This window comes from Boleophthalmus pectinirostris, unplaced genomic scaffold (assembly GCF_026225935.1).
Source record: "Boleophthalmus pectinirostris isolate CB_2022bp ecotype Guang Dong unplaced genomic scaffold, ASM2622593v1 HiC_scaffold_17, whole genome shotgun sequence".
NCBI classification, from domain to species: domain Eukaryota; kingdom Metazoa; phylum Chordata; class Actinopteri; order Gobiiformes; family Gobiidae; genus Boleophthalmus; species Boleophthalmus pectinirostris.
In genome coordinates, this window is record NW_026571115.1 from 33,477,235 (window position 1) to 33,502,485 (window position 25,251).

The window sequence follows — 25,251 nt, forward strand, 5'->3', positions numbered from 1 at the left end:
AGCCAGAGAGTCAGAGCAGAGAGTCAGAGCCAGAGAGTCAGAGTCAGAGCCAGAGCAGAGCCAGAGAGCCAGAGAGTCAGAGCCAGAGAGCCAGAGAGCCAGAGAGTCAGAGCCAGAGAGAGAGTCAGAGCAGAGAGCCAGAGCCCAGAGAGAGCAGAGAGTCAGACCAGAGAGCAGAGTCAGAGCCAGAGAGCCAGAGAGAGAGAGCCAGAGAGAGTCAGAGTCAAGAGTCAGAGCCAGAGTCCAGAGCAGAGAGCAGAGAGCAGAGCAGAGAGTCAGAGCCAGAGAGTCAGAGTCAGAGTCAGAGCCAGAGCCGAGAGCAGAGCCAGAGTCAGAGCCAGAGTCAGCAGAGCTCAGAGAGAGCCAGAGCCAGAGAGCTAGAGAGTCAGAGAGCCAGAGTCAGAGCCAGAGCCAGAGAGTCAGAGCCAGAGAGTCAGAGTCAGAGCCAGAGAGTCAGAGCCAGAGAGAGTCAGAGCAGAGCCAGAGAGTCAGAGCCAGAGAGCCAGAGTCAGAGCCAGAGAGCCAGAGTCAGAGAGAGAGCCAGAGTCAGAGAGTCAGAGCCAGAGCCAGAGTCAGAGCCAGAGAGCCAGAGTCAGAGAGAGAGCCAGAGTCAGAGCCAGAGAGCCAGAGCCAGAGAGCCAGAGTCAGAGCCAGAGAGTCAGAGTCAGAGCTAGAGAGTCAGAGCCAGAGAGCCAGAGCCAGAGAGTCAGAGCCAGAGAGTCAGAGTCAGAGAGCCAGAGCACCAGAGCCAGAGAGTCAGAGCTAGAGAGTCAGAGTCAGAGCTAGAGAGTCAGAGCTAGAGAGTCAGAGCTAGAGAGTCAGAGAGCTAGAGAGCCAGAGAGTCAGAGAGCTAGAGAGTCAGAGTCAGACCTAGAGAGTCAGAGCCAGAGAGTCAGAGCCAGAGAGTAAGAGCCAGAGAGCCAGTGAGTCAGAACTAGAGTCAGACAGTCTGAGCTAGAGAGCCAGAGAGTCAGAGCTAGAGAGTCAGAACTAGAGAGTCAGAACCAGAGAGTCAGAGCCAGAGAGTCAGAGCTAGAGAGTCAGAGTCAGAGAGTCAGAGCCAGAGCAGTCAGAGCTAGAGAGTCAGAGAGCTAGAGAGTTAGAGTCAGAGCTAGAGAGTCAGAGTACAGAGCTAGAGAGTCAGAGTCAGAGCTAGAGAGTCAGAAAGCCAGAGAGCCAGAGCACCAGAGCCAGAGAGTCAGAGTCAGAGCTAGAGAGTCAGAGCTAGAGAGTCAGAGAGCTAGAGAGTCAGAGTCAGAGAGTCAGAGCAGAAGCAGAAGAGAGTCAGAGCCAAAGAGTCAGAGAGAGAGTCAGAGAGCTAGAGAGTCAGAGAGCCAGAGCTTCAGAGCCAGAGAATCAGAGCCAGAGAGTCAGAGCTAGAGAGCTAGAGAGTCAGAGCCAGAGAGTCAGAACTAGAGAGTCAGAGTCAGAGAGTCAGAGCCAGAGAGTCAGAGCTAGAGAGCCAGAGAGTCAGAGAGAGAGTCAGAGAGCCAGAGAGTCAGAGCAGAGAGCAGAGAGCCAGAGAGAGAGTCGAGAGAGAGTCAGAGTCAGAGCAGAGAGTCAGAGCTAGAGTCAGAGAGAGAGTCAGAGAGCTAGAGAGCAGAGAGCAGAGAGTCAGAGAGAGAGTCAGAGTAGAGAGTCAGAGCCAGAGAGTCAGAGAAGAGAGAGTCAGAGCCAGAGAGTTAGAGTCAGAGAGTCCAGAGAGTCAGAGCCAGAGAGTCAAGAGCCAGAGAGTCAGAACTAGAGAGAGTCTGAGAGAGAGCCGAGAGTCAGAGCTAGAGAGTCAAGAGACTAGAGAGTCAGAGAGAGAGAGAGTCAGAGAGTCAGAGTCAGAGCAGAGAGAGAGTCAGAGCAGAGAGAGAGCAGAGAGAGCCAGAGAGACAGAGCAGAGAGTCAGAGCAGAGAGTCAGAGCCAGAGTCAGAGTCAGAGAGTCAGAAGCTAGAGAGTCAGAGAGCTAGAGAGTCAGAGTCAGAGAGTCAGAGCAGAGAGAGTCAGAGCCAGAGAGTCAGAGCTAGACTAGAGAGTCAGAGCCAGAGAGTCAGAACTAGAGAGTCGGAGACAGAGAGCCAGAGCCCAGAGAGAGAGAGTCAGAGAGTCAGAGAGTCAGAGAGTCTGAGCCAGAGAGAGAGTCAGAGAGTCAGAGAGTCCAGAGAGAGAGTCAGAGCAGAGAGCCAGAGAGAGCTCAGAGAGAGAGAGTCAGAACAGAGAGTCAGAGAGTGAGAGCTAGAGAGTCAGAAGTCAGAGCAGAGAGTCAGAGCCAGAGAGAGAGAGCAGAAGCCAGAGTCAGAGCCAGAGAGTCAGAGAGAGAGTCCAGAGAGAGAGCAGAGCAGAGAGTCAGAGCCAGAGAGTCAGAGCTAGAGAGCTAGAGAGTCAGAGCCAGAGAGTCAGAGACCAGAGAGTCAGAGCCAGAGAGCCAGAGAGCCAGAGCCAGAGAGTCAGAGTCAGAGAGCCAGAGCACCAGAGCCAGAGAGTCAGAGCTAGAGAGTCAGAGTCAGAGCTAGAGAGTCAGAGCTAGAGAGTCAGAGCTAGAGAGTCTAGAGAGCTAGAGAGCCAGAGAGTCAGAGAGCTAGAGAGTCAGAGTCAGACCTAGAGAGTCAGAGCCAGAGCTAGAGAGTTAGAGTCAGAGCTAGAGAGTTAGAGTCAGAGCCAGAGAGTCAGAGCCAGAGAGTAAGAGCCAGAGAGCCAGTGAGTCAGAACTAGAGTCAGACAGTCTGAGCTAGAGAGCCAGAGAGTCAGAGCTAGAGAGTCAGAACTAGAGAGTCAGAACCAGAGAGTCAGAGCCAGAGAGTCAGAGCTAGAGAGTCAGAGTCAGAGAGTCAGAGCCAGAGAGTCAGAGAGTCAGAGCCAGAGAGTCAGAGCTAGAGAGTCAGAGTCAGAGAGATCAGAGTCAGAAGCTAGAGAGTCAGAAAGCCAGAGAGCCAGAGCAGAGCCAGAGATCAGAAGAGAGAAGAGTCAGAGCAGAGAGCTCAGAGAGCTAGAGAGTCAGAGAGTCAGAGAGTCAGAGCCCCAAAGAGTCAGAGACTAGAGAGTCAGAGAGAGTAGAGAGTCAGAGAGCCAGAGCTTCAGAGCCAGAGAATCAGAGCCAGAGAAGTCAGAGCTAGAGAGCTAGAGAGTCAGAGCCAGAGAGTCAGAGCCAGAGAGTCAGAGAGTCAGAGAGTCAGAGCTAGAGAGTCAGAGAGCCAGAGAGTCAGAGCCAGAGAGCAGAGCAGAGAGTCAGAGCTAGAGAGTCAGAGAGTCTGAGCCAGAGAGTCAGAGTCAGAGAGTCAGAGTCAGAGAGTCAGAGCCAGAGAGTCAGAGCTAGAGAGCCAGAGAGTCAGAGAGAGTCAGAGAGTGAGAGCTAGAGAGTCAAAGTCAGAGCTAGAGAGTCAGAGAGCAGAGCCAGAGAGCAGAGCAGAGCAGTCAGAGAGAGAGTCAGAGCCAGAGAGTCAGAGAGAGAGCCAGAGAGTCAGAGCCAGAGAGTCAGAGCCAGAGAGTCAGAGCTAGAGAGCTAGAGAGTCAGAGCAGAGAGTCAGAACTAGAGAGTCAGAGAGTCAGAGCCAGAGAGTCAGAGCTAGAGAGCCAGAGAGTCAGAACTAGAGAGTCAGAGAGTGAGAGCCAGAGAGTCAGAGCTAGAGAGCCAGAGAGTCAGAACTAGAGAGTCAGAGCTAGAGAGTTAGAGCCAGAGAGTCAGAGCCAGAGAGTCAGAGCCAGAGAGTAAGAGCCAGAGAGTAAGAGCCAGAGAGCCAGTGAGTCAGAACTAGAGTCAGACAGTCTGAGCTAGAGAGTCAGAAAGCCAGAGAGTCATAACTAGAGTCAGACAGTCTGAGCTAGAGAGCCAGAGAGTCAGAGCTAGAGAGTCAGAACTAGAGAGTCAGAGCCAGAGAGACAGAGAGCCAGAGAGTCAGAGCCAGAGAGTCAGAGAGACTGAGCCAGAGTCAGAGAGTCAGAGCTAGAGAGTCAGAACTAGAGAGTAAGAGCCAGAGAGCCAGAGAGACAGAGAGTCAGAGCCAGAGAGACAGAGAGTCAGAGAGTCTGAGTCAGATAGTCAGAGAGTCTGAGCCAGAGTCAGAGAGTCAGAGCTAGAGAGTCAGAACTAGAGAGTAAGAGCCAGAGAGACAGAGAGCCAGAGAGTCAGAGCCAGAGAGACAGAAAACCAGAGAGTCAGCGCCAGAGAGTCAGAGAGCTAGAGAGCCAGAGAGTCAGACAGCTAGAGAATAAAAGAGCTAGAGAGCCAGAGAGTGAGAGCTAGAGAGTCAGAGCTAGAGAGTCAGAGCCAGAGAGACAGAGAGTCTGAGCCAGAGAGTCAGAGCCAGAGAGTAAGAGCCAGAGAGATAGAGAGCTAGAGAGTCAGAACTAGAGAGTCAGAGAGTCTGAGTCAGAGAGCCAAACAGTCAGAGCCAGAGAGTCAGAGAGCTCGAGAAACAAAACAAACAAAACAAACAAAACAAACAAAACAAACAAAACAAACAAAACAAACAAAACAAACAAAACAAAACATGGAATAAGAGAGTGTGTCCAAACGTTTGACTGGCAGTGTGTTTTTTTTCATTACCCATGTCTGTCCCTGCAGCATTGTCCTCATGTCCTGTTCCTGCACCTATTTTTTTGTTTGTTTGTTTTTTTGTTTTTGTTTTTTGTTTTTGTTTTTTTGGATGAAAGCATGCGTCTCTCTCTCTCTCTCTCTCTCTCTCTTGCTTTCTCTCACTCTTTATCTCTCTCATACAGGAAGTGAGCATGTGTGTGGTGCAGGCAGGAAGGAACATTTCCTTCAACAGCCTCGCTCCGGATTGGCTCTTCGGTTGAAATTCTAAATCTGAAACACCACATTTGCCTGAGAAATTTGACACTTATACAACCACTGTAGGTTAGTTGACATTCGACAGTTAAAGAGGTCAGTCATCATAATAATAGCGTATATACTGTATATTTGTTTAAATGTACAAAGGGACTGTGTTTTTTTTGTGCCAAACCCGTGTGTTGTCCAAGGCCTGTCTGAACCTGTGACATTATCCTGATTATTCTGTTGTTTGCTCGGATGAAAGCACCTGTCTCTCTCTCTCATCTGATAAAAACTGCTTTATCTTTGAAGGGCTTATTATCAGGGCTCCTACAAACACACACACAGACACACACACACACACACACACACACACACACACAGAGACACACACACACACACACACACACACAGAGACACAGAGACACACACACACACACACACACACACACACACACACAGACACAGACACACACACACACTGCGCCTAATGGAATTCTGATGGAAATGTGCAGTGGAAAAATGAATCTTAATTTTGATCAGAGCAGCGGGTCATAAACAGTTCATATCAGATGGGCCCGTGTGTGTGAGTGTGTGAGGATCGTTCAGGAGTGTGACAGGTGCAGTCATTACCGGGGCGTTCTGATCAAATGTTCAAAGATGAAAACAGAAATACAGGATTTATGAGGGATTCAACTCTAGGGCGACACCATATCAGAAAAAATACACAATATTTAAGTTTTGTATTGTGATAACGATATCATTGTGATAATTTAACAGACTTTTTGGCTTTTTTTAAATCTAAGTTCAGATAAATTAAAGCAAAAATGTACAAGTCTTCATTTACTAGTCAAAATAAAACCCAAGGAGATAAAGAAGGGGTGACACGTGACCTTTAGGCCACCAGCGGCCATGCTTCTCCATAAAGTAAATCTGCATAAACAGTTCAAATATGCGAGTGGGGGGTATTCCATGAAGCGAGCTAAACCCAAAGTCTGGCTTATTTGGCCAGTCCAGGCTTTATCAAAGCCTCAGTTCAGTTCCACCAAAGTGACTGACCAGAGGTGGCGCTGAGTTGCAGCAGTAATAAGCAACTGAAAACAAATCTCTGGTCGGGACCAGACTAAGTGTCAAGATTATTTTAGCTTTGTCTCCAAAAATGTCTAAAGAAACAGTTTGGTCAAAAGTTTCAGCCCGTTCATCACACACAGGGGCACACGTGCGTGGTGGACAGGGGCACACGTGCGCGTGGACAGGGCACACGTGCGCGTGGACAGGGGCACACGTGCGCGCGGACAGGGCACACGGCGCACACGTGCGCGTGGACAGGGGGGCACAGGTGTGTGGACGCTTCACTCACAAAGGCACAAACCATATAAAAGCCGATGGCCATAGTTTCATTCAAATCATGTTGCACGTGTGTGTTGTGAGGGGCAGTGCAGACGCTGGTTTGGACTCTTGGACTGTGGGTTCTGTCTCTTTGCTCCTTCATCACGTCTCTCTCTTTTCATTCCCTCGTGTCTTGCTCCCTGCCAAACTGCAAACACCTTTGTGCAGATTTTATCATTTCTTCTAGGCTACATTAGAGTTCTGTTACAGCTTTACTTTTACACACAGCGGAATTTAAGCTCTGCACGTACTACTGCACATCGGGAAGAGTCAGGCAACTTCATTCCCGGGCCGGGCTCCACAGTACGCAGCCAGCCTCTCTATCCATGAAGCGATCAGGAGAGGCGTAGAGCGAACAGGAGAGGAGGGGGGAGTCATGTCTTTCCTCTCGCTCCTCAGATCAGAATGACCAGAAAGTTCTGTGGTCCAAATCAAACTCTGCGGGTGAGCGCTGTGGTTCTTCTCTCCTTTAGTCAGATCTTGCTCCATTGCTCTGGCCCAGAGTCACCAAGAGCACCAAGTGCAGCTTAAACTCCAGGTCTGAATTAGCTTAGATCCAGGCTTATTTCTGTCATGGAACGACTTGAGGCTTAAGCTAAAGATGGAGCTAGATTCAGCTCAGGATTTCAGGATCAGCCTGGATTTGTTAAACCACTTTGATAGAACATCCCCCAGTCCTGATCTGCACTGTCAGATCTGGTCTGATATTTACAAACAATAACAAATGACATTGTACAAAAGTACAGTTGCATTTAAAATCACAGTTTGGATTCTGTGCAGTGAGATATTCATTAAATGCCAATGAATGATTAACATTTGTGATTAGCATACAAGTCAAATATAATAGACTCTAATAAATCTTCCAACGGCTGAAACATGGCTGGTAAGTGTCTGAAACTTTCGTTGTTTGTGTTGACAGAGCTGCACTAAATATTCATGAAGTTATTTTGAGCTTCCAGCATTTAGACTGATAACAGTCTCTGCCCGTTCTACGTTTGTGTGAAGTCTTTGAAAAGCCTTTGAAAAGCCTGGGCAGCTTCACAAAATTGATGCGATGTGCAAATAGATTCATTAACGAAATACTTGCATATCAGAGTGTGATTGCGCTCTGTAGGGGGAGTGACTTGGCATGGAGAGCAAAGAGGTAGACTCAGAGCAAAACTGAAACATATTAAATATCTTAATATGTTGTTATTGGTGAAGATACTGTTACTTCAAAACAAACATGTAAAATCTTGTGTTTAACCCTTGTCAGCCTAATCACAATTTTTTTTTTAAATCCACTGCATTCATTTTCATACAATTCACACTTGGAAACAGTCAGTCCAAAACAATGTTAAGCCAAACAGACAGAAGTGCTCCAATCGTTTTCTCTTCTACCTTGACAACAGACACACAGCTCGTGTCAGGCCAGATGAGTTTCCATGAGCACACAGCAGGTCTTACCTTGCGTCCTCCAGTGTTGACCTTGATCGGGGTCAGGTAGGGGTCAAAGATCATGTGACTGGTCTCCACGTCGATGGGGGACTGCCTCTTTCCGATGGCGCACAGGTTCCACGCCGAGTTGACCAAACCCCAGAAGGACGGCACTGCAGAAGAGCACAAAGAGTAAAAGTTCAAATAGGCTGCGTTCAAATGACAAAAGAACAAAATTATGAGCACAATATTGTTGTGGTAATCTGATTGTATTATTATTATCTACACAATAAAACATGTCTCGATAATGCCTCTGTTAACTTGCTAAATGGTCACAGTTTTATGCAGTGCTTTTCCACCTTCAAGGCATTCAAAGAGTCGTACATTAATTAAGGAACCACTCACCCATTCACACACAAGAGTACACAGACCCTGGGGACGAGGTGGGTTAAGTATCTTGCCCAAGGACACAACGACAGCAATCATCTGTGGGAGATGGATCAACTCCGGTTGAGTGGTCAAATCAGAGGATTTGACCACTCAACCGGTGATGTTTTTGTTTGTTTTTTTATGTTAAGAGCGAGATTTGAACCACCAACCCTCTGATCCTTCTACACTGTTTTTGTGTCAGTGGTACTGTAGTCTCAATATTATCATTTATCACAGTATATTGCGATATATCGTCCGACAAAATGTGTTATCTTGACAGGGCTACTCAAATGTGCAAACGCTCGTGTTCTGTGCATGTGCATAAACACAGCAGAGAATGCGGCAGAAGTAATTTTATCAATTGTAAATCACGTTTAATTTAAACACCGTCTGAACTCCAAGGAAAAGTATTTGTGTGGGGTCAAACTGTGGAACAGTCTTGGGGAGCAGCAGTGAACAAGTATTCTCAAATTTAAGAAAATACAATAAAACATCGTATTCTTACAGTACAGAAGTGAGTGATAAGGGTGTTATGTTATACTCCGTATGTTACACTTCTTTTTGTCAACCAGCACTGTAACTGCCTTGTTCTGATCTGTAAATGTGCATCTTTGTGCAGGATGTGTGAGGAGGATGTGTGTTTTGGAATCATTTGTGGTATATTCTTTAACACCAAAAAGAATGGATCTGTGCTTGTCAAAAGGACAAAGTAAAGTATGCACTGACCTCCAGAAGAATTTGAGAGACCACTCTTTTTTTTTCTCTGGTGTCCACAGCCACACAAAGGAAAATTCTATCTTCACCAATGTGTATTGAGGAAATACTGCGTAACACACACTAGAGACCTGTGATTCTTAACCAGAATTGGTCTGGGACCACCTCCTTGGGGGCCCCACAATCAGTACAATATAATACATTTAATATGAGATCGGGCCCCAGGTTACTTTGTTCAGAAAAAGTTGGGCCCCAAGACTGAAAAGGTTAAGAACCCCAGCTTTAGAACACACATGAAGTCAAATTAAAGTCATGTAAAGCTCCCAAAATATAAATCATATTTTTTAAACCTTAATCAGATTTGTGACCACCCCAGTGCACTGCACAGAATGCCTTTTGTTATTTGGACGAGCTTCATCTATGAACAAAAAGAGATGTTCTTGAAACCAAATGAACGTCACACATCCTGTGCTGCAGCTCTGGTGTTTGCTGCTCTTCACACAGCAGGTCCAGTGCAGGTCCAGTGCAGGTCCAGTGCAGGTCCAGTGCAGGTCCAGTGCAGGTCCAGTGCAGGTCCAGTGCAGGTCCAGTGCAGGTCCAGTGCAGGTCCAGTGCAGGTCCAGTGCAGGTCCAGTGCAGGTCCAGTGCAGGTCCATCCCAGACACAGAGGAGCAGTCACAGAGTGTGGTGACCTCAGAGAAACAGGGTTACACCACATACAGCCTCTCTGGTCACCTCGTGTAAAAGAGCTTCAAAATGCTAATTTATTCTCATTTTTTTAAAGATTTTTTTTGTGAATTATTCTATTGTCTAATGTACATGCACACACATGTATGTGCACACACTCACACGTGCACAAACATGCACATGCATGTGCTCACATGCACACACACACTAACAAACATGCAGAGTGATTTTGGTCACTGTCAGCACATGTTTAGCCTCTGTGTGTTGTTTTAGGGAGAAAGTTAAATATACAGTGAATAAAATTTGCAATGCATGTCCAGATTCAGTGCACTTATGATCTGCTTAACGATAAACGTGAGTCTTTCACATGACACAAAATCTACCAATGCACAAAAACGAATGAGTCAATTATTGACCTTTACCAAGAAAAATGCACAAAAAATGAATCCCCTTTTACTCAAGTAAAAATTTTGAATGAGCCTAAAACAGTAAAAAAAAAATAAACAAATGAAAAAATAAATAATGATGATGATGATGATGATCAAAAAATGTTCCTTGATGTCCAAATACGGTGCATATTTGATGTGCTTAACAAAAACAAAAAAAAAAAGTTTTTTTTTTGTTTTGTTTTTGCGATTCCAAAGATTTAAATCAGAAGCACGCCACAGATAAATTGAGAATATTAGATTATAATATAATCCATAACAGCAAATGATAAGGCCTGAATATAAAATTAAACAGACTATAAGATGACTTAATTAAAAAAGAATCCTGAAATTCATTTATAAATGTGTTTCACATCTCTCTTACTCTCAAAATATTCTACCCCCACTTGCCACTGACCAAAATTCTATAGCAATTATTTTTTTAAGAATAATTTTTAAGTTTGTAAACTTGTATTTAGGTTTTGACTTCTGATAAATCACGTACTTTCTGATCCAAGCGGTCAACATGTATGAGGCGTGGCTTTGCTTTCTGCAGGCCCCTGTAGATCATTTAAAGCCTTAAACACTTTTCCACATGCAGCAAACAGGAGGAGAGAAGAGTGGCACGGCAGCAGAAGGACCTAAGACAAAGGTGAGTTTGAAAAAATATACTTCTATTTGTCATTTCACAATTAGTAATATTTGGCCTCATTCATGAAGCATTTTTATGAACACATTTGTACTTAAGGGCTTTTTTACAAACATTTTTGGCATTTACTAAATGTTTTCTTAACCGAAAATGTTCGTTTGGAAGAACAAATCAGCATTGTCATCAGCACTCATAAGAACAAAAAATCTTCTGTTTTAAAATATTATTACTGTGATAATACTATACAAAATACAAAATCTAAATTATAATCTGTGATTGCACATGCATCTGTGTTATTCTGACCAATTTTCAAGCCTTTTGAATGAAAATCTAACATGAAGATACAAGAAGTATGATTTTTCAAAAAAACAGGTTTGGATCAATGTGGCCGATTTCCTGTTGGGTTTAGGTAGGGTAAGGTCATAATACTATATATATATATATATATATATATATATATATATATATATATATATATATATATAATATATATATATATATATATATATATATATATATATAATATATATTAGGGCCAGGCACGTTAATGCGTTAACTTTGAGTTAACTAATTAAGTCATTAACGCTGACAATTATTTTAACGCCGTTAACGCAGTTTTTATTATTTATTTTACTGTAAACGTGTTTCTCACTGGCTTTTATTTTGAAAAAGTCCACCGCAAGCGTTTCTTTAAGTTTGATGTCTTTTCTTTACACTTTTTTAAACTTTTTTCTGATCACGTGAGATGCAACGAGTCCGAGCCTCCAAGAGCCTCAGGTTCAGCCGCATTCAGCCGCAGGTTCAGCCGCAGGTTCAGCCGCAGGTCCGGCTCCCGGCTCCGGCTCCGGCTCCGGCTCCGGCTCCGGCTCCGGCCGCGGGCTCCGGCTCTGGCCGGACCAGCCGTGCGCCCTGAGCTGAGCTTGTTTTTTTAGTTCAGTGCTGGAGTAACTGATTTACCCAGATGCCACTGAAAGAAAAAATGTGATTGGTCCATTTCCATTCCATTATATTAACCCTTTGTTTCCCAAGAAATATCAGACCAAGTTTATAACACTGATCTAGAAATTATTACTAGTGTCGTGTTTATTACTCACAGTGAAAGAAATGCTGTTTGCACAACAAATGTTTGGCTCTTTCATTTACATTTCCAATAAAAGTGCGTTATACTCTACTTTTTAACTCATTAATTGGTTTTGCATATAACATACGATTATAATATTTATTATAATATGATTATACCAATATAAGACCCCCTCTGCCAAAAAATAAAACACAGGCAGTGATTATTTAATAAGGGTATTTAGGCCTTTGTTCTGTATTATTAATGGAGTTCAAAAGTGACAGCCCACCCCCAGGGTCTGGAAGTAAATTTCTTATAAAATTTTCCAACAGACTTTCTGAAAAAAACTCTCCATTTCTCTGGCATTGCTTGTGAGGAGCAGCGGTGAGCTGGTGTGGGCCTGCTCATTGCCCCACAGCTCAGCCGCCGTGTGTTAGAGTTCACCCTGGTAACAGGCAGTGTTGTGCAAGTTCACACTTTTCATGAACTAGTTCAAAGTTCAGTTCACACTTGTTCAAAGTGAATAGTTCACGTTCGTAGTTCACAATTTTTATATTATATATTTTATATATATATATATATATATATTTTATTATTTTTTTTATTAGTGGTACTTTAAATTTGATCTCACACCATTTCCTATTTTAACTGAACTTAAAAAACTAATGTTTCAGGTTAATTTCCTCACTGGTGTGTCTCTGTTTTCACTCACATTCCTTGTTTGGTTTGGTTTACGCACCTGAGCCTAATTAAATGATTGAGACACACCTGTTTTTTGTTTTTTGTTTTTTTTTTTTGCTGCCATCTACTGGCCAGTCTAAAAATTACTTCAATCAACTAATAAAGAAGGGGAGCGGAGGAGAGGAGAGAGGAGAGGTGAGACTTGGAGTAGAGGGGCTGGGCTTTTTGACTTGACAGTCCCAGAGGCAAAAACTCGGAGCTGGGAAGAGTTTGGAGAGGCTGTTGAGGAGGGCTATCGGGCCTCAAAGAAATTCTGGCAAACTGTCCGAAGCTTAAGGAGGGGAAAGCAGTGCTTCACCAACACTGTTTACAGTGCAGACGAAGAGCTGATGACCTCGACTGGGGATGTTGCTGGGCTTTGAGGACATGTTGTGGAGAGACCTTCCTTCAAGATCAGGATTGTACCCCCTTCAGTTAGCCATTGTCACTGAAGAACTGATTTGTTTTTGAATATATGTTCATATTTTGTTATAAAGCTGTGTAACACTGCAGGGAAAAAAAAAAAAAAGTTATACCCACAAACAACAAGTACCCATATGTAATTATTATTATTTCTACTTCAGTCAGATCTGAAGCAGAAGTCTTCTCTCCTTGTGTCTTCTTCTGTAGACTTTAGATACATGCTGCACATTCAGAACAGACACATACATTTGTGTTCATTTGTTTACGTTTATAGAAACAAAACACAATTAAAGCCGCGCGCGGCGATGGTGGCCCTCGCCCCGGCGCGCACTCCCCTCCCACGCAACCGCTGGGGACTCGCGACCTCCTCGACACGCCACCCTCTCTTCCCAACATCCGCCCCAGCTCGTCCATTAGACACATTACATAATGCACCTTTAAATATTTTTAAGAGTCTTTGTGCCCCTGCTGTTCAACAGTGGAAAATGCAACATGTCCGTTATTTATTTTTTTGCTCATAATCATGCATAGAACTTATTCCCTGAATTTGGTACAAATCCAACAATGTTGACATGTCATGTCTATGCTAGGGGGCGCTATAGAGTTCACTTTTCATATGTTTTATAGTGTATTATATTCAAGCCGTGGTCATGCCTTAGTGATTCAAATTTCAGCACAATCCGATTAAACATGTGTATGTAATAATTTTTTAACTATTTTTTGGGGAAGTCTTTGCGCCCCTGCTGACCAATGGTGGAAAATGCACCTTGTCCGTAATACACTGTTTTGCTTGTAATCATGCATAGGATTTAATTCCCGAATTTGGTCCAAATCCGATAATGTTGATGTCTATGCTAGGGGGCACTATAGAGTTCACTTTTATTAGATTTCATATTTCATTACATTCAGGTCTGGATCACACAATTCTGATTTGAATTTGAGTTCTCTAGGACAATGCCTGTGGCTGTGACAGGTCACTGAAAAAACAGGAAATGAAGGCGTTTTTCGGCGGCGTGCTACGGGCGAACCAAGTATCAAAAATCCTTCTGATGATTTTTGTGAGTTTATATGTCTCTAGATGTGACATTTCAAATCTGAGCTCATTTGGACCAAACCCCGGGGACTTGAATGTTTTTGTAGACACCCAAGTCAAAACGGCGGCGAATTTTTGATCCAATATGGCCGACTTCCTGTTCATCATAGGGGTGCACAATGATTGACTTTTTTCGCCGGTCGATCTGATACCCATTGGGGACTTTTCGTCCATGTTCAGGGGGTCAAAAATGCGATTCAATGTGGGGAAGAAAAAAACAAAATGAAACTGACGAAGAACAATACCCCTCGCCCCTAACTTTGTAAGTGGCTCGGGCCAATAATAGAGCGTAAGAAACCGGCGAAAGAACAATAGCCGTTGCCAGTTACTTCGTTACTGGCTCGGGCCAATAAACAGCCCAGGACCATCGAGGACACAGGTTTTTACCTGAGCACACACTCCCTGGTCTGGAGCCACTGGGTGCTGGACACCACATGACTTTGAGTTATGCAGTCTAATAGAAAAAATGTTTTTCTGGTCAAGAAAAAAAAAAAAAAATAATGCAATTATGAACAAAGTTATTATGAGGTATATGTCTGCACTGAATAAATACTACCAAAAATAAACCCAAAACACATTTGTGTTGAAGGGAATAAGTAAGTATTTTAAGATTATCCTCAAAATTACTTAGTGCCCTTTAAATCCTCTATTTTTATATGAATACATGAAATGATAAAAGACTTAAGTAAACTACAAGTAATTCAATATCCATCACTTTGCCCCTAATCACTTTTTTGTTTGTTTGTTTGTTTTTTCCCCCTTTTTCTCTCACACAGTATGGGACAAAGGACTAAATAAACTCTTATGAAATAAGACACATTTCAATCTTTGAGTCTTGTAACTTTCCAGATCACTTATGAGAAACAGATATTTGATTGTTTTTTGTTTTGTGTTGTTTTTTTCAGTACACATAAAGGGGAAAGAAGCAGACCATACAATAGGGGTAAGATTTATCATTACAAAGCCACAAACAAAGCTTTGCAGTAAATATAATTCTAGAAATTGTTATAATGATTTACTGTATATTATATATTATATAACTGCATAATAATCTTGTGTCCTAAACTAAATGCTATTTTGAAATAACTCATGGTAATGTAATGTTATTTAAGGAAAAAGACGACCCCATGGAGAAATGTGAGATGGACCAAGTAACTTCTGAAGATAAAGGTAAAGAAAAGTAGCAGCAATTTCTTCAAATGCACTTATTTGTTAAGTAAATGGATTTGCAATAAAACTTTTAATATTTAAATACGGTTCTTTTGTTCCAGTGATCCCTGAGCGGACATTTGTCATATTTGGTGATCCTGATGCTGTTGAGTCTGGTCCAAATCTCTTACTGGGCTCAGACAAAGAGAATAAACCATATTCGTCTCTGCTGTATGATCTGTGTGGTCGAGTCTTCAGGGTTTATGATTTCCTCGATCTCAAAAAACCCGACCACTTTCCACCAGATGAAGGCGTCTCTGCCTTTCTCCTGCTGCTCCCTCACAGACACCACGTCAGCCAGTATGAGTCCTGTGTGCAGTGGCTCAAGTCTTCTTTTGGGGAAGCAGCTCTTGACTATTTAATCACAATAGTCACTCATGAGTCCAACGAACAATGTGAAGGAAGACTGGAAGACTTTTATAGTTGTGCTGCACAGAGAATTCACATTTGCTCCAAAAGTTTTAAAGATGCAGCAGAGATATCATCTCTTCTGGAAAAGATAGATGTCATGGTTTCAGAGAATGATCCAGAGTACCACTGGAGACCCCAGAGGGAAGGACCAGAACAGAGAGAACCAGAACCAAGAGGCCCGGACACAGGTGACTCTTAAAAACAGATAATATATAAATATTTTATGTTCAACAATAATCGAAATGTTTTTTTGTTTTATTTTCTTAGAACAATTCACAAAGAACAACGAAGAACTGGAGCTCACATCGAAGGTGCGTGACCATGTTTTATCTGACAACAGTTTAAACTGAAGTACAAAGCCTGGAGCAGCAACACACACATAAACTAAACATAAATTAACTAATAAATCTAAATTTTATAAAGAAATTTCTATACAAAAAGCCAAATGGTCTTGTGGGCATTAGTTACCACTTAGATGATCAGCACTCAGCAACCTTTCAAAATTAATACTTCTTTTTCTTTTTTTCTTTTTTTGAAAGTTGTGGAAAAATGTATATCTCTTGATGATAAATAATAATTTAAAGCACAGTTAGAGTTTGTAAAGTCACAAACTCTGAGCACAGCCATTATTTTACTTTAAAAGGTGAGAAGCCAGACATGGACTGAGTTAGTGACCTAGTTAAGTAACCTGGGTTTTGTTCTGTTTTAGTTTTAGTTTAGAGTTTTAGTGGCAGAATAAGATCACATGATAGAGCGTCATGTGTTCACATGAGGCTGAACACTGAACGTGCTCACAACACGAGTCACGACTGCACGATTATGCCCACGATTTTTCTTTTTTATGAACACATTTTATTCAGATGTGATCAGTGTCATAGCGAGGCTCAGTGAGACGTCCAGCAGTTATAACAGGACATAGATGCACACTGGTGGTCCGGAGTAAAAACAGACAGACCTAAACATAAGCACAAATATAGTCCCTAAAAATGTCCTCATGTTCCCCCTGTGGCACTCCGTCTACTCCTGGCAGTACGAGTACAGTTTGGGAACCGCTATCCTAGGAAGCTTCAACTTTGTCTGAAAAAAGTCAAACTTATAATAACCCCAAGAACATAAATGTCCACTCAAATAAACAGCTGAAGATAGATAAATATTTTTATTAGTGCTGTCATGCGATTAAAAAAATTGAGCGATTAATTAATTATGATCTGTAATTAATTAATCTAATTAATCGCTTTTTAATCTCACCTAAAAATTGCTGAGAAAAGCCTTCAATTTCAGGTATTTTCATTTAAATTCATTATTACATTATTGTGGCAGATCAAAAGACTGATATATAACAAAAAAATACTTCATAAAGTCATTTATTTTTTTTATGAACCATTTACATTCTGCTGTGTTCTTTTGACAAACTGTAAATCATTAGAAAATACAAATAAAATAAAACATCAGGTCCACATTATAAAGTGTTGTAAGTTATCAAAAAACAGCAAAAACACTACAACCCTGAACTTGGTGCTTTTCCTCTGCTTCAGATAATAAAAAAATAAATTAAAACAAACACATCACAGTGCTGTAAGTTAACACATCAAAAGTAACATTGTGTAACACAAAATAAACTGCTGATATAACATCAAGCAGTCACTTCTAGTAGGCTACAGAGGACAGAGCAGCTATGCTGACATCATGCCTCTTACTTCTTCAGCCAGTCACTGAGACAGACCAGCTTGGTCACATTTTCTGGGAGCAAGGCTGCCCTTTTCTTTTGCACTATGTGACCTGCGAGGCTAAACAGTCTCTCACAGGGTATGGAGGTTGCCGGGGAGGCCAGGTACTTGCGTGCTAGGACTGACAGCTTTTCATAGGCTCCTGAATGAACATACCACCACTGTAGGGGACAGTCCTCCATACTGATGCTGGGCTCTGCTCTGTAGCGCTGCAGCTCTCCAAACTCCATTCCATCTTCTGAGTCAGAGTCGGACCCCAGCAGGAGTGCACTCCTCCTCTTCTTCTGAGCTGGTTCATCATCCTCTGTGTAGGGCTGGAGAGTAGTTGCTCTTCTGGACTCTGCTGTGTGAAGCATGTCCTCCAGACTGGTCCACACCTGAATAAATGAATGGATGAATGAATGATTGTCATTATTACTAAGTGCCTTTATTTTATTTCATTTAATGAAGCACTTTCTGTTGCTTATAAATAAAGTTTGATTCAATTATAAATTGGACTCATTAGTCCATCTTATCCTTATAGTCTTTACCTGTTCTCTCTTTTGTTTTGGAAGACATTTCAAATCCTTGAAACGTGGATCCAATGCTGTGGCGACCTCCAACCATGTCTTGTTGGCATTAGCTTGCCGTGCTGCCAGGTCCTTCTGGAAGGCATTCTTGAACTTCACCACGTAGGCTGGATCATCATCAGTGATGTCCATGATACGGTCCAGATGGCGAAAAGCAGGCAGCACTACAGAGCAAGAGACATAGGCCTCACCACCCAGCAGCTCTGTCACATATCTACAGAGGTGGACAAGTTTACTAATAAACCTAGCTGTATATTTAAAGTGCAACTGATTTCCAATTTAATTGTCCTTAAAAGTTACTATCTAATGTTCATTCTTTTTGAGATTACACATATGACAGCAGTTCATATCATTAAAATGGACAGATGTTTATTTGAGCTTACCTGCATGGTTCAAGCAGGAGCTCTAACTTCTGCAGTTTTCCCCACTCAGCTTCGGTTAGCATTACCAATCTGTGGTTGTTCTGTTGGTCCAGCGTAGCCTGGACAGCCTCTCGGTTGTGTAGGAGGCGTGAGACCATTGCGAGTGTCGAATTCCACCTGGTCAGTACATCTTGTATAAGTTGTTCGCTCTTTTTTTCCAAGTGCTACTTGTTGCTTGTTAAGTTCTGTGGTACTCGCAGGGCTTTGTCTGAAATGGCCAACAATCTTGCGGCACTTTGCCAGTACACCGACAAACCCACTGCAGTCGAGGCAGACCGTGATGGTCCTCTGGAGAATGTGAGCATTGCAGGCGATGTGCTCGTATGGAAGCGCTCTCATAGCAGCCAGCATATTTGCTGCGCTGTTTGTACCGATGGTGGATATCTTGTTTTCAATTCCCCAGGCATTCGCCACCTTGAGGAACTGTTCGGCGCATTTATCAGCGAAGTGCCTGGTGTCTGTTTTCATGACTGTCAGTGCAAATGAGTTAAAGCTCCACTCACCATCAATAAAGTGTCCGGTCACCCCCAAATAGCTGTGGTTGCCAACTGAGGTCCAGTGATCTCCGGTTATAGCAACACAGTTGGGCGAATCCTCCACCAAAATCTCAAGTTTATTTTTCTTTTCGCTGTCGTACATCTTGCTGATTTTGGTGGTCACTGTAGTCCTGCACGGCGGCTTGTATGACGGGTCATTGGACGCAGTTTGCAACACCTCTGATAACCCTTCGTCTTCCACTATATTTATCGGCCTGCAGTTCATCGCTATCCACTTGGCAAGAACATTCGTCAGCCTGTCGGTAGGAGACTTGCTCAAACGCGTGGTGTTTTCCTCCAGTGTAGTTTGGCGAAGAGCTGTGCTTTGGCTTGCTAAATTGCTAATGTGTTTGCTGCTAACGTTAGCCGTGGCTACACTCGCGGCTGGGTGTTTTGCATTGATGTGATGGGCTAAACTTGAGTTGCTTCGGTGGTAAGCAAACTCCTTCTTACACAGAAGGCATATGACTTTACCCTTATTAATGGTGCCGTCGGGGCGTTTGTGAAATGTAAATTTCCCGTTCATTGGTCCAACTGTCAAATGCTCCTCCATTGTCACGTCTCCTCTCCTATCTTTTATCTCCGCTCCTCACCTTGCCCTGCAAACAGGGTGTGACTGACCATGGTTCCACCCCCAACAATTCAAGCACAAGGAGCTCAACACATAAAAACGGATTTTATAGTAAGGCATCTCGCATACAGAATCAGTAAAGTTAGAGATTAAAAGTGAGATTAACGCGATTAAAAAACATAACGCGCTAAATATGGCTGTAATTAATTAATCGCGATAATGTGACACCCCTAATTTTTATATACTTTTTTCTACTACATCCAAAGATTTATTCCTACTCTCAACTAAATTATAACATTTATTTAAAAAAAAATAATCATCATCAGGATTTTAACCCCATAATTACCAATTAAAAAACCTGAATTTTACATGTACTTTCCAGAAATACATTCCAGATACTTTCGAGAAAACTGAAGCCAAGTTACAATGGGGTATGTTTTTATGTGTCTTAAATTTAAAAAATTGAAGTTTATGGTCTTTTTGTGTGCTACAAACTAAAAGCCAACACGAAGTCAAAACCCGGGAATGACAACAGACACCGTCATCCTTAGGACATCTCCAACCACAATTTTCATTGCACTTTAAAATTGGCTGAAAGACACTAAACCCAAGTCCAGGTAAAGATGATCAAGTTGGAATATGACTTTGGGTTTGGTGATGGTGAAATTTCAACAAATGTTTTAGAAAATTTCCCCAAAAATATCTCTTAAGCCAGTTTCACACACAATGCCACGCAGCTTTTCTCTGGGCATTAGCCTGGCGGTCCGTTTATAGAAATGCACTGTGACAAAAAATGTTTTACAGAGGCTTATTGCCATTATAGGATTTTTTTTATTATTAGACCTGAGCCAAGGACAGTGGATAGTAAAAATCAAGTTGAAGTCAAACTGACGACATGAACCAAATTTTCCTCCTCAGTCCCAGTAACAGTGTAATTCCCAGATGTGATGTGGTAAATATATAATATATGTGGAGCACGTGTGCATAACGATGCAGCCAAACGAGACAGTGTTTAGTTAAAGTAGTAAGAGTAAAGCCACAGTAACCTAGGTCCATGTACAATTATAGATTATGAATTTAGATTATGTATGACTAACCTGCAAAAACTGGCCATTTTGAGAAGTATAAAAATGTGCGTATCTCTGACATGCAGAGATGGACTCCATAGAAACTTTTACAAGTTTTTAAATACATCTACAGCGCCCCTTGAAATGAATGGGGACACAATTTTAGTCAATTTTGTCATAGACAATTGAAATTTGGCACAGACATCCTTCTTGCCATACTGAACAAAAATGCCAATGAGGACATCTGGGTTGCCATGGCAACACCCAACATTTTCCATAATAATCCATGGTTTAATCCATGGGTTTTGGTTAACTGTTATGAAAAAAAAAAAGTTTGTCCTAGACCACTGAAATTTGGCACACATATTCCCCACATCATACTGAAAAGAAAACTCAGTGAGGACAGACCTTTATCTCCAACCGTGCAGGTGTGACAATGTCAGATATCGTCACATGGGAATGAATAGAGGAGTAGCAGAAAAAAAAATCCATTATTATTCTTTTTTTATTTATTTTTATTACAATTACTCTTCCAGCCCGATTGAGGCCATTTTTGACCCCCTGAACGTTGATGAAAAGTCAATATTATTCAACACAAAATTAGATTTTGTTCTTTTTTGATGATCACAAAAATGTATGTTGCAAAATGGCTTAACAGCGCCACCTCAAAAATCAAAATACATTAGGGCCCAGTCAAGCAGAAGTAAACAGCAAGGCCAAAAATTCAAGTTAATGCATTTGATATAAAAATATATTCAACAGATACATATGTACTCTAGTTTATGAAACTGTTGACCTTTTTTCTGTACCATTTTTGGTTCTACATACGTTTTAAACAGACCATGTCACATGTACAAGTCTTAGGCTGTGAACAAGAATTACTTCCCAAATTTCAAAGACCTGCAAATCCTCTTCAGGTTGACTTTCAAGCTTCATCTTTGACTAATCTACATCTCTAGGTAGTATACTTATGAAAATTAAAACTATTAGGTGATAGTACCTGGTAAAACCTGTGTTTTACAAGTCTAAAAAAATGGTAATTTTCCCTCTGTTACTTTTTCAAGTTTGCAGTTTGCTGTTTTGATTCAGTTTGTTGTATTACCTTGACAGTGGCGGCACGGTTCGATCTCCGGGTCGCCTGGACCTTTCTGTGTGTTCATGTTTCTCCCTGTGTCTGGAGGGTTTGCTCTGGTTTCTCCCATCTACCCAAAACATGCTACAGGTCTCCAGAACAGTTGATAGTCAAGGTCAGTTAAATCCAATCAATGAACCTGACAGGTGAAAATTAGCACTGGTGCTAGTGGCTAGACACTTCACCCACACTGTGTGTGAGTGTTGGTCGGTGGGACTGTTGGCGCCGATTGACATGGCAGCTGCGCTTCTGTGTGACTACAACAGTAGTAGCTTATAGAGTGAATTTATAATGCTGAATGTAATGCTCTGTAAAGCAGCTTTGTGACAAAAAAATGTCTGTGAAAAGCGCTATATAAATAAAGACTTACTTACTTACAGTGTTTGAATGGACATGACAAACATTGGGAATTTACTAGTCATCTCCTAGCCATGCTAACCATGTGCACCCGCTCTGTCGTCGTCAACAAGGACTGGTCTATTGAGACTTACAGACTGTGACTTTAAGAGTGTAGTTTCCAAGTATGGAGACGTGAACTGGAACTTGAATGAACTTTATAATCACTCTTGATTAATACTTTTTGCATATATCATATATATAAATATTGGTTCTTAAGGAAAAGTTAATCATGTAAATAAATTGATGTATTTCATCACATCTTGTGTTATTCGATCTTTGAACTGTTGATGAAGTTACATGATTTTTCCCCCAAAAAAATTTAAAATGATAAAAATTTTGCTTGGAAGGACTGACATATTTTATAGAAAGTTTCCTTTCATTTTGAAGTAACATTAAAGTATTCGGAAGAAAAAATCTGACAAATTATGTAAAATCCTGCACCTTCTACTTGCTTGAACAATTTTCCCTCCGTTACTTTTCCCTCCGTTACCATGACCTTTCTTAATAAAAAATCTCATTACTCAAAAAGTAAGAGGTTTTTCAACCTAATCTTGTACCATATGGTAGAAAATTTATTGAAGCAAATTCTATATCAAGAAATACAAATTCAAACCAGTTTGTTAAGGATACAAATATGTAAGTTTGTTAAGGATATGTAAGTGAGAACCAAGAGTTATCACTGTTTGTATTTATTGCCCAAAAAGTGCTGCATATTTCATTCCCTCTGTTACCGACATGAGTTTTTAAATTTTTTGTCAACAACTTGAAAGAATATCACAGGTTTAACTTGACCCTGTTGGAGTGTAACTCTTTCCTACATTCTGATACTTTACTTATTTCAATAGTCCCTCTAGTTTCTGAATAAGAGACATTTGAATGTCAAAAATCTGCCCCTGTTTCCCTCCATTACCACTTGACCGGACCCATCTGCGAAAACAAACTATGTGATAACAGCAGAGCGCAGATGTGTTTCTTGTAAAAAAAAAACAACATCTGGGTTAAAAGGTCCGTAGATGTGCATATACCCTTTTACACTTAACCAAGTTGTTAAACCCCTTTACATTCCATGATAAAAACGTTGTAGAGCGAGGCCCTGGGGTGTGCATTAAATTAGGGGGAGCAGACATGTATACATTGGATAAGGGCAATCATGGTGGGTGCACAATAGAAAAGTGAGATAGAAATGTAAATGAGAACCTGTGGCCAGAAACATATGTAAATAAATAATAATACAAAGAAAAAAAAAAATTGAAAAAAAATAATAAAATAAAAAAGTTGACTCCTCTCCCCCAGAACACGGAGAGAGAAACAACCAAAACCCTCCCCCCCAAAAGAGCTCGTTTGAAACATGTAAACTTTGTTCTCTACTCCTCTGCTGTTAAACACAACTTGCCCATAACAGAGACAAACTAGAATTAGAAAAATCTGTCTATCTGACAAAATATAGTAAGAAAAACAACCCTCACATTGCATTATACAAAATATACCAATTCACATTATAAATCAATGTTCAGTGAAGGTGTATTCAAAGTCATGGCTGAGCCGTTGCTATTAATTTAGTACCTTTATATGCTCAACCGGCATCTTGTTGATCGCTCTGCACCAGATGCTTCATGATGTAATCTTTGGCAGCGCCAGGGTCAGTAAAGACCTTTTCCTCCAGAGCTCCTCAGCCGGGCTGGGTAGAGTATCCCGTATCTCACGCCCTGACGCCCTGAAAGTTCCCCTCCTCTTCGCAACAGCAGATCCGGGAAGATGAGAACTTTGTCTCCGTTTTAGAATAGAGGGTCGGCCCTCGCCGCTTTGCGGAGCACCTCCAGCGTTTCTTGAAAGTAGTGAAACTTGACAATAAACGGCCTGGGTCTCTGTCCTCCCCCGGCGCCAGACTGCATACCGCGGTGCGCCCGGTCCAGTGAAGGAGCCGCATCCAGGCTCAAAACTTCCTGCAGTAACTTAGCCACAGAAGCAACAGGTCGCGTGCCGGTCTCAAACTTCTCCCTTACCCCGAGTATGCATATATTACAGCGGCGTTGTCTTCCTTCCAGGTCCTCAGTCTTCTCCGTGAGGGCTGCTACACTTGCTTTTAAACAACGAACTTCCTCCTCCAAGTCCACCACGTGTCTGTAGCTTCTTCGAGGCTGGTTAGCCGGGTCTGGTGATCTGAAAAACTAGCGGCTAGTGGGTCAAACTTAACACCAAATTCAGTCCGAACATCTTCAAGTTGCTCTTTGAAATGGTTGCGAAGTTTGTCAATTGAGTCGTTGAGCGTTTGGCACTTGGACTCAACTTTTGCATCCAGTGTATCTATCTTGGTCACCACAGATTGTTTGGAGCTATTGATCGCAGCCATTAGCTTAGCTGTATCTGGGGACTTTGGAGTGGAGCTATCCATGACTTTAGCAGGCTCAGACTTTTTGTTGCCTTTTGCTCCAGACATTGCAAATCAGCTCTTTCCCTTGATACCAGCCCGTGTAGTGATGTCTTACGTGGTGGTAGAAAACGCTGAAAGGTCAGATAGTTAGTAATTTAAATGAAAAAATCATGTATCTCTGCAGAGCAACGCAACTGGACATCTTCATATGTCGCTGCTCACTAGCGCCCCCTGCACATGCCTCTGTTTTCAACCGTGCAGGCGTGGCCATGTCAGAATTGTGTCATTGGAATAAATGGAGCAGTAGAGCAGTGGTAATGAAGACTTTGGGGGGCGAGGTGATGTAGGCAGAGACGAGGCACAATCTTCACTGTGACATGTTCCACACAGTCGCAAGGATGGCAAAGGCCTATAACGCTGCATGTGACTTTAAATTAAGTTATTTTTGATGAATAAAGTATGAAAAATATTTATTTATGGTGATTTTCAGCTAGTTTTGTAAGTTAACATTTATGTCCATAGATTCCAAAGCATGAGTTTTTTGTTGTTTTTTTGTTGTTTTGGGAGTTTTTTTGTAAAATAAAAATACTATAAATATCAAAAGTTTGACAAATTCCAGTCTTGATTAAGGTTAACCCTATTATATCTGGGCTTCACATATCTCAATTTAGAGCCAGTGTATTCACTACATGAGAAATGTAATCTTTCATTTAATGGGCTAAAGTTGTATCAATTAAAAAACAAGCAAACAAACAAAATATCTTTTTGTTCAGGGCAAAAAGATTTTACAGCTGTATTTGTATTGTGTTATATTATATATATTTTTTTACATTATTTTGTTAATTTGCAGAGAGCTACAATAAAGCATCAACGAGATGGACTACTACACAGACTAAACCTTCAGGACAGATTGGAGCATAAACTGACTTCTGCCAAGTTTCTTCAAATACCTCCAGCTCTAAATAGTGGCCAGAACATTTGTGAGAGTGATCTCATCTGGGTTTATCTTCATAAACTCTTGATGTTGGACTACAGGGCCAGATATGTTCAAGCAGAACAAGAACCCTCTGGTGAA

General features: G+C 41.9%; 1 protein-coding gene and 1 pseudogene across 1 annotated transcript; one reads left to right on the plus strand and one right to left on the minus strand.

Annotated features, from left to right (window-relative positions):
• Positions 1 to 25,251, plus strand: part of LOC129408747 (interferon-induced very large GTPase 1-like) — a 51,955-nt pseudogene that overhangs the window by 20,939 nt on the left and 5,765 nt on the right.
• On the minus strand, positions 16,847 to 18,950 carry LOC129408605 (zinc finger BED domain-containing protein 4-like). Its single transcript, XM_055152552.1, has 3 exons — positions 18,062 to 18,950; positions 17,640 to 17,892; positions 16,847 to 17,486 (listed from the first exon to the last, which is right to left on the minus strand). The coding sequence occupies exons 1-3, from the start codon at positions 18,196 to 18,198 to the stop codon at positions 17,076 to 17,078; spliced, it is 801 nt and encodes a 266-aa protein (XP_055008527.1). The 5' UTR covers positions 18,199 to 18,950; the 3' UTR covers positions 16,847 to 17,075.

Excerpts from the sequence above, each read along its gene's own strand:
- LOC129408605 (XM_055152552.1), bottom strand. The coding sequence starts at position 18,198 with ATGGTCTCACGCCTCCTACACAACCGAGAGGCTGTCCAGGCTACGCTG. Across the intron at positions 17,893-18,061 it reads CTCCTGCTTGAACCATGCAG|ATATGTGACAGAGCTGCTGG; the intron begins GTAAGCTCAAAT and ends CCACCTCTGTAG. Across the intron at positions 17,487-17,639 it reads CAAAACAAAAGAGAGAACAG|GTGTGGACCAGTCTGGAGGA; the intron begins GTAAAGACTATA and ends TCATTTATTCAG.